This window comes from Phaseolus vulgaris, chromosome 10 (genome assembly GCF_051622355.1).
Source record: "Phaseolus vulgaris cultivar YP4 chromosome 10, ASM5162235v1, whole genome shotgun sequence".
Lineage (NCBI taxonomy): Eukaryota > Viridiplantae > Streptophyta > Magnoliopsida > Fabales > Fabaceae > Phaseolus > Phaseolus vulgaris.
The window spans coordinates 9,263,969-9,273,882 of NC_143507.1; the positions used below are offsets into that span (position 1 = coordinate 9,263,969).

The 9,914-nt window shown below is 32.5% G+C and overlaps 2 protein-coding genes across 2 annotated transcripts; both read right to left on the minus strand.

The window, feature by feature from the left end:
* Positions 1 to 1,913: 1,913 nt before the first annotated feature.
* LOC137819425 (patatin-like protein 2) lies at positions 1,914 to 3,890 on the minus strand. Its single transcript, XM_090296637.1, has 7 exons — positions 3,669 to 3,890; positions 3,397 to 3,581; positions 3,153 to 3,306; positions 2,930 to 3,076; positions 2,598 to 2,846; positions 2,325 to 2,497; positions 1,914 to 2,232 (listed from the first exon to the last, which is right to left on the minus strand). The coding sequence occupies exons 1-7, from the start codon at positions 3,849 to 3,851 to the stop codon at positions 2,109 to 2,111; spliced, it is 1,215 nt and encodes a 404-aa protein (XP_090152763.1). The 5' UTR covers positions 3,852 to 3,890; the 3' UTR covers positions 1,914 to 2,108.
* A 4,715-nt stretch (positions 3,891 to 8,605) lies between these two features.
* Positions 8,606 to 9,492, minus strand: LOC150024200 (uncharacterized). The gene is made up of 2 exons (XM_090296052.1): positions 9,034 to 9,492; positions 8,606 to 8,713 (listed from the first exon to the last, which is right to left on the minus strand). The coding sequence occupies exons 1-2, from the start codon at positions 9,490 to 9,492 to the stop codon at positions 8,606 to 8,608; spliced, it is 567 nt and encodes a 188-aa protein (XP_090152178.1).
* Between the last annotated feature and the right edge of the window lie 422 nt (positions 9,493 to 9,914).

Sequence of the window (9,914 nt, forward strand, 5' to 3'; positions counted from 1 at the left end):
ATTTGTTAAAAGAAAAAACAGAGGTATCAGTGACTTTAAAAAGTTTGGAGCCATCTTGGTCATACGGTTCTAATGCTATGGTTATATATATGTATCATTAAGAGTATAAGATGATCATGATTTTTTGTTTGTGCATGTAATAGGTGATCCTTAAGGACCCACTAGTAATCAAGGAAGGGTTAACCACTGGACCAGAGAAGTTCTTTAGTCATATTATCATTTTTATTTTACTTATAATTATTAACATAATTTATACATATTAATATTATATTAACATTATTATTATAATTAATATTATATTAATATTATTCATATTATTAATATTTATTAATATTATTCATATTATTAATATTATTAATATTATTAATATTTATTAATATTATTCATATTATTAATATTATTACTATTATTATTATTATTAATATTATTGTAAATATTATTAATATTATTATTAATATTATTATAAATATTAGTATAAATATTATTATTAATATTATTATTATTATAAATATTATTATTGATATTATTATAAATATTATTATTGATATTATTATAAATATTATTATTGATATTATTATAAATATTATTATTGATATTATTATAAATATTATTATTAATATTATTATAAATATTATTATAAATATTATTATTAATATTATTATTAATATTATTATAAATATTATTATAAATATTTTTATAAATATTTTTATTAATATTATTATAAATATTATTATAAATATTATTATTAATATTATTATAAATATTATTATTAATATTATTATAATGAATAGTTTCCAGTATCTGATTCTTCAAAATTTGATACTGCAAATGTAACCAAAAAATAAATTATGATGATGTATATATGTGATAAGTTAATGTCACTTCACAAACAACTTATTTTTACTTATTGAAATTCATAAAAACAATCTTTAAGAATTGAATAATAATTTCAATTAATGAAGTGCCTTCTAACTTCAATTAATAAATCAACCTCTAAGACCTAAGTTCAAAGCATATTTAAATATATATACCAGTTTAGGCTAAACTCACTAAAAAATTTAATTATATCTATTTATTAAGAATTGAGAAAATATAAAATATAAAATATTTTATTGATGTTTTACAATAAACTTTTAACACTTAAAAAAAATTAAAAAACTCTATTATTTTGATGAGATTTTAGAATAAATATTTAGAATTTAACGAAGGTTTTAAAATAAACCTTTGGAAATTAACGAAGGTTAAAAAAATCTTTGTTATTTTATGGAGGTTTTAAAATAAACCTTTGTAAATTAACAAAGGTTAAAAAACCTTCGTTATTTTGTGGAGGTTTTAAAATAAACCTTTGGAAATTAACGAAGGTTAAAAAAACCTTCTTATTTTGCGGAGGTTTTAAAATAAACCTTTGGAAATTAATAAAGGTTAAAAAAACCTCTGTTATTTTACTGAGGTTTTAGAATAAACCTTTGGAATTTAGCTAAGGTTAAAAAACCTCTGTTATTTTGTTGAGGTTTTAGAAAAAACCTCCATTAATTAAATCAATTCCTAAGGTTATATTAACCTCCACTAAATAACCTCTATTAAAACCTTTTTTTCTTGGAGTGACATATTTTTATATAAAACATGAGACACAATTCAGATAATAACACGTGGGAGTTCATCCATCATTTTGCACTTATCAATATGAATTATAAAAGAAATAAAAGACAGAAGCAAGTTGATGAAAGAATTATTAATCCAACATTATCTTAAACTAAACCATCAATCATAATCTCAAACCCATGAATCATAATCTCAAACCCATTTATAGAAATTAATTCTTTCTATGAATTCAAACTTAACTAATTATCTATTCGTTCAAACGTTGTCTTTTATGCACAGAAGAAAAAGAAAAGAACTGCACAGAACTCACATTCGTTGAACATAATATTATTATACATTGATGCTTATCACATTCACAAAGAGATGCATAGAACTCTCATGACACAGATGCTTGCTGCATTATTCATGGTTTTTGCTAGCTAAGAGAGTTGCACATAACTCTCATACCTTCAACCTTATTCTATACAAAAGTACAACATAATTAATACAACCTCATACAATTGACATTAAATAACTTGCTTGAGTTTTTCTGAAGGAACCCTAAGAGTTTGAGGAAATGGTCTTCCTCCTTTTTCCATAGATTTTCGTTTCAGACGATGCTGTCTTTCTCCATACAAAATATCAGCAAGCCTTCATAAAAACACATAAAACCATTATCCTCAAAACTAGTTAAATTAATAATTGACTAAACCAGAAGGTAATGAATTCATTATTTTTTTCACCTGTCAAGAGCCTCAGCATTTGTTTCTACAGCTTGTTCTAGATCAAAAGTATCCAAATTCCTTTTTACAACTTTTTCTTGTAACAGTTGTTTTCCGGTGTCTTCAAGGCCGTCCATGTTTTCTTGTGTAACATTACTCGGGTCACTAAAATCAGGATTCAAGTTGTATTCTTGCCATTGGTTACAAGATTCATCAATATATAATCCAAAACTATAAATAATTCTTAAGAGAAATGAAAACCTCTTACCACCAATATATGAAAAGAAATACCTGAATTCGAAGGTAGCTACTGTTGGGTTGAAAGTCTGAGAAGAGTGAAGCAAGGTTGTATTCAGTAATGGCTGCAGAAGCATAAGGGACAAGTTCCGCATTTTCCTTAGAAAGCCAGTCAGAATCTGTCCAATTGGAAGCGATCTGAGCATCATAGATGTCCACAAATTTTGTGATTCCAGTTCCTAAAGACAACACTAGGATTTTGGGATATTCATAGTGTTGTAACACTTCACTCACTGCTGCTTGTGTCTGGTGAAATTAAACTTGATAGTGTTAAACTTGATACCTTGTATCATGATTCATATTTGTAATCAATAATTAAACTACTTTACCGGATCCCCAGCTGCTAAACCACCATCAATCATATTGAACTCAACACCATCATTCTCAAAATAGTAGACTGGTAGAGCCACGGGTAAAGCTGAAGTGGATATGCATATGTCCGACATCAAGGCATTGAAGTAGGGAACATTCTTCAGCTGCATCACCAAAACATTATATTAATTGGTGTTTGGTTATTAATGTATGTTTTCAATACGAGGATATGCTGCTAACCTTGTAGTTTGAGAATATAACTGGCTTTTGTGTCTTGAGGTCGACAGCTGGGATTACAACATTGGTGAGTGTCTGACTAAGTCGTGTGTCTCTCAACAGTTCACGGGTTATGTTATGTAAAGGCTCCCCATCGAATAAGGGACCGGGGAAAACTCTGCATGTTGGTTGTTTCATCATCAGAAATTGATAGAATATTAACATTGATGATGTTGCGTTGTGAGAATATTAATATTATTAGATATACCCAGATGCTTTGAATATATTAGGGCCATTTTGTTTGTAGAAGTCTACAATTTGTGCAGGACTAAAGGCAGCACGATTAGGATTCTGAGGGCTTGGGGTGGCTAACATAGCTGTCATGAGTCCACCAGTGCTAGTCCCTCCTATCACGTCAAAATAATGTGCTATATCTGCATTTGGATTCTTAGCCTGCAACTCAACCAAATTCAAATTAACCTCATAAATATTCATTCATGCCATTTCAATACATGCATAGTATTAACCACAATAATCAACCTTAAGAGCCTTATCTAAGTGATCAAGAACTTTTGCTGGAATAATCCCCTTGATACCACCACTATCAACGGTCAGAATAGTTATCATGCTTCCATAGTCTGGTGGAGGTAGTTTTTGGGTACTCAATCCACCAATCACTTGCCCACCAAACACCAAAACAAAAAACAAAACCAAATGAGCCATTAATTGCTTCACAAGAATATTGTACTCAATTACTGTGTTTTGTGCTCAAATGGGGTAAGGCTATTTATAGAAATATTTTGGAGGATACATGCAAGTACCATGATTAAACAAATCTGTTTTTTTTATGCATGATAATGCCGTTCATTAATTACAATCTTTGGAGTTTTCAGTGATTCCAAAAGGAGAGGATAATACAATAAAATCCACTGTCCATCCTCATCATTAATCAACATTAAAAGCAAATGCACAACTGATTTTTTAAGACTTTACTTTTACCAAAGTTATCCATTTGGAAACACCTAATATAATGCAAGATGAATTTGAGGCACTAATAGATTCAGACTCCTCACATTGAACACAAAATCTACATTCATGAAAAAAGAAACCTAAAATTCTATGGTGATTAAATGTGACATTATTAGGTCCCTATAACTTTCACATCTTCTCGCTCAAGTTGTTGAAGTTGAATGTTTGAAATTTGTTACATAGCGTCTTCTCTTGCAGATTTTTTTTTTTTATTTTTATTTTTTTATTTTTTGCAGGTTCGCTACTTGTCCGTGTGAGGTTCTCAGGGCTCTAGTCCCCACAACTCAAGGTGTCACTGTTCATTTATACTCATAATTAGGATAACAAAACAGACAAGTTCTACATGTTTTGTTCTGATTTGCCACTGGCATGTCAAAAGTGAGATGAGTCACGTTAACCTCTCAAGTTCTACAGGTTGTAATTAGTAACTCATCTCGTGAGAGGGTGGACTGCTCCGCTACTTTTTTAAATATTTTTTTTAATTATTTTGTTTTGGATCTATTTACTTGGTTGTAGTAATGGATATTAACAATACTTCAATGAATAAAATGATCTATAAAGAAATTAATGTAAATTAAATTCTATATAAAACATTGACCACTGTCAATTTTAATTCCTAAACACATGAGATTCCTTTTTAAAATTACCAAACACAAATACGAACGGATTGACAGGCTATCCCATTCTACCCCGCTTGTGATCTGCCAGATTAACGAGTTAGGCAGACTGATCTAATATCGGTTGACAAGTTCAAAAATTTAACCCGCCTCGCCTAATTGATGGTGGAGCGGTTGACGGGTCACCCTAGTTTGCTATCCTACTCAAAATGTGGTCTGAGTTAGGAGGAGAACAACTATCTTCTCTACCACTTTAAGAGGAGCACGAAGCTTTGGTTATCAAGGAAAGCTAAAGATTTTAAATAAGGTATAATGATACATTGAAAAACCTAATTTTTTATATAACCACATTACAACTCCCAATATTATTATTTTAATATTTTTTTATATCATTTAATTATAAATTTATTCTTTATTATATATATTTATTTCTAAACCTATCACATAAGTGATTATATACAACTTCAAGAGTTGTCAAACTATCATTTTCCTTTTGAATATGTATACATTTTAAATATGTATACTGTCATGGGCTAAACTGTTTTTTGGTATGTAGTGAGGTATTTTGTCAAAAAATATATCCAAGTTGTAAGGAACTGGTGAATTTGTAATGTTGCAGGGATTTATTTTATTTATGTTAAGTCTTCAGGAGAGTGCATGAGAAAGTATATGTTTCTTGGAAGGCTTGTGATGCTCTTGTTGAGGATGGATAGAACATTTAGTATTTCCTGCTATTTTTGCTTAAAGTTTTATTTTATTTTTATATGGAATAGGGTACTCCCATTTATTTTATTTTTAATTGATTGATAAAAAAAATGTTTATTAACCAGATAGTTAAATTAGTTTAAATTTAAAAATATAAAATTAATTTTTAAAGTTAAAAAACATAAAATATAGCTCATATAACAAGGAAGCTCCTGGATACGATTTAAAGTTGGTTTTTTTTTATATTTTTTTTAAGCTTTTTGTAACGCATATTTGTTGGTTTGCATATATGAAATATTGTATAAATGCAGGAAATATCACCTAACTACAACTTTTTTTAGTTGTTTTAGAAAGATTTGATCTTTCTCTTTTTAAATGGATACCTTTATTTATTTATATATGTTTTTAGCTGATAAAAATAATAATAAAGGAACCCATAAACCCCAACCCATTTAGACAGATTTATTAGGAGAGGTAGGTTTACTTAAAATATTTAATACTACCAATTATTAAAGATCAACCACTTTTTTTTATCCAAAAAATAAAATAATATATATATAAAGGAATAATTAAATTGTCTCAATCCTTTTATAAAAGAAATATATACAAAACAAAAATTGGCCATAAAAGTCCTTTTTATAAAAAAAAACTCTAATCTTCCACTTATTTTAAACATATCAGCATGCCTCAATCATATCCCACATAAATGTCTAATATGCCCTCTTTTGTTCCCAAAAAAAACCATATGGATTTATGGCTCTTAATTATATTATGCCTTCAAAACTAAACAACTTCATATCAATCATTTTCTGATTGGTGCCTAAAATTCATGGTATGTATGTACTCAATTTAATGCATTTGATTGTTTTAGGTGGGTTCAGATGATTTCTTTGTGTCTTTGAGGGGAGCTTGATTTTGTAGTGGCCTTGAGTGGTAGGTGTTTAAGTCGTTGTTTAGATTAATCCTTGCAATATGGTAGTTGGATGACTTGGTTGGGGTTGTTTGGTTAGTAGGTAGTTGTTGACTTATGTTGGGTTTGTTTCGGTTGGGAGAGAGGTATGTCTATCATGTTTGTTCTCTATTAGGATTGGTCCACTCTTGAAGTGGGTCATATTTATTTATTTTTTGCTTGTTGCTAAAAAAAACAAATATCACCCTTTCCTTACGTAATTATTAAAGACAAACTACTAACTTCAACATAATTACTAAAGACAAACTACTAATCAACATGTGTATTGTCAATTAGAATGTCCTTATAAATGGTTTTAGAGTCGACAGAAAACGGATGCAAATAAAAAAGTCAACATTAAAGTGAGGTTAGTGTCCGCCTTATGTTGGATAAAAAGCCTATGCTTCATTTATGACCATTGAATTTTTCATCGGCCTATAAAGGGAACACTAGTAACATCAACCTAATAGAAGCAAATTGTACGACCAATGTTTAATAAGATAATGATAGGATAGACTAGGTGAATGCTACCTAAATGAAATATATAAAAATTACAACATTTACATCGGTCTAATCGACGTTAAACAAAATAAAAAAATGAATTTATAGTGGATTAGGATAATGCTAATTGGTAGTGTATGTTAAGCTGACACTACGGGTGATAAAAGAATTTAAGTTCAGTTTAAAAGTATTTTCAATCCTTTTTAAAATTTGAAACGTGCGTATATCAATTATTATTCAAAATTCAACATTATTCCAAACCCAATGTTAATTTTAATTAAAAATTCAAATTCAATATCAATTTCAATTGTAATTCCACACCCAATATGAAATGTAATTCCAAATTCAATTATAACATTGTCAATAAATTGTTTAGTTTATACTTTTAGTTCTAAAGAAAACATTTTAAAGAAGTGACAATCAAGGAATAATGAAGGAATATGTACATACACATGCCATGAACAATTCAAAAAGGAAGATTGTTTAAGAAAAATACGTCAAAAAGTTGAAATGAAGATGTTTGATAACTAAAAGTAGGTCCAAAGAATATTTGAAAGGCTTTCCTAAATTACATTTAAATACATCTATTGTCGTAGAGTTTCTCTCAAGACTTTCAACACTTATGACTCAAAGAGTTTCTCTCATTTCATTTGAGCTTTGTGATGGTCATCAATGATTGGTTATAATTTACATTTCTCTTTCTAATTTTTTTTTTTTTGATAAGCAATCAATAAATAAAATTAAGGGGATACTTCAGGGGTATCCCAATCCATATACAGTAGCCCAAAAGTGGGCTTCCTACATCGTCCACAAAAAAGACTCTCCTTTATGGTTGGGGCAGAGCAACCTTAAAGTGAGACAACCAACCCAAAAAAAACAACCAACAGGTTACCTTAAGCAACATACAACTTGAGACGTCCACAACCGTTGCCCTCTACATTCACCTCGCCACGCGACGAGTTACCCATGCACATTGCCTTCGGCAACCACCGACTACGCCCATAAAGAGCATGCCACTTCCTCGACCGGCGATAGTCTTTGCATAACTTCAACGAACACCGACCGGCGATCATGTTAGCCTTTGCATTACTTCGACATCCACCGACTGCGCACGCATTGAGATCGTCGTTTCATTGAGCGGCGATTCTGTTGACCTTGTTTAACTTTGGCGACCACCGACTACATACATATAGAGCACGCCGTTTCAAGTAACTTCGGCGACCACCGACTACATACATATGGAGAACGCCGCTTCATCGATCGATGATCATGTTGACTATCACCGTTTTAATTACCGGCGATCATGTTGAGCGTTGCATAACTTCGGCGACCACCGACTACAAAGATATGGAGAGCGCCGCTTCATTGACTGGCGATCATGGTGACCTGTGGATATCGTTGTTTCAATTACCGGCGATCATGTTGAGCTTTGCATGATTTCGACGACCACCTACAACGTACACATGGAGGTCGCCGGTTAATCGACCGGCGATCATGTTGACCTTGAATAACTTCGGCGACCACCGACTACACACAAATGGATAATGCCGCTTCACCGATCGGCAATCATGTTAACCTATGTAGAGCACTACTTCACCGACCGACGATCATGTTGACTTGCATACCTTCGACAATCACCGACTGTAGTACCATCCTCTCCAGATTTACCACTTCCATCAGAGAGACCTACTGTACCCATGCCACTTCCTTGCTCCAACCATAGTGGCTATTACCCAGTCTTTATCCTCCTTCTTTCCAGCAACACCACCATTAGCCCGTCTAGCCTGCTATATGCCTCCCTTTGTTATTTGATACTGCAAATGCAGGTCAGCGGGTTCATAACCCATTCTGCATAGGAGTAATTAAAATTATTTTCCTTGTGTTTCAACCATAACCACGATTTAAGTTGGGCATTGTGGAAAACTTCTTCTGCATCTACAACTCTTTGGTTGAAGACTATTGAGTTTCTATGTTCCCAAAGACATCGGACTACAGCTGCCCACACACCTTTCCAGACCAGGTTTTGTTTGTAGGAGTGTTGGGGGAGGGAAAAACCTTCAAAATTGGTCCTAAGATTATTGTGTTGGACAGACCATATACCAACCCATCTAAAGCATAAGTCCCACACCCGTACTGCATACTTACATTCTACAAAGAGGTGCTGACACGTTTCCTCCTTGATCTGGCAAAGGGCACATTCTGTGGTGTTCACCATCACCCCTCTCTTGCTCAAACACTCCCTTGTTGGTAGTCTACCCAAAAACACTCTCCACGCAGTGATCAGCACGTTAGGAAACGCTTTTGTCTTCCAAAGATAGCCAAAAGGCGGTATTTGTGTTCCTCCTTCGGGCTCTTCAAGGCATTTATATGCAGACTTCACTGTGAAGTTCCCTGATTCGTCCCTCCTCCATACTTGCTTATCCTGTTCGTCCTTTTTCATAGTGACCCTGGAAATAAGCATACCAAACTCGGTTTCGAGGGGGATCTCCCACTCAAATCTGTTGCGTCTCCACCTTAACTTCCACTGCCACACTAACTCCTCCCACATCCCAACCTCTCCCATATTTCCCTACTTTCCATCTAACCTCTTTTTTAAACCATCCCTCTCCCCCTCCCTGCCGGCAAACCTTTACTAGATCTCTCCACCACCAAGATTGATGGTTTAGTGGGGTATGGTTTCCATCTTGTTTCGTACCATACTTTGACTCCAAACACTCTTTCCATTTCCCTTTCTCGTTCGATATACATCTCCACTTCCATCTAGCTAGGAGTGCTATATTGAACTTCCGAATGTCACGAATGCCTAAACCTCCTTCCTACCGCGATTTACAAATGTTTTTCCAGCTTATCCATGATATCGGCTTATTATCCTTTCCCCAGCCCCACAAGAACCTCCTTTGAATGTTGATGATGCTTTTGCATACTGACTCCGGAGCTTTAAACAGAGAGAGGTAATAGAGCGGTACTGCAGAGATGACAGATTTC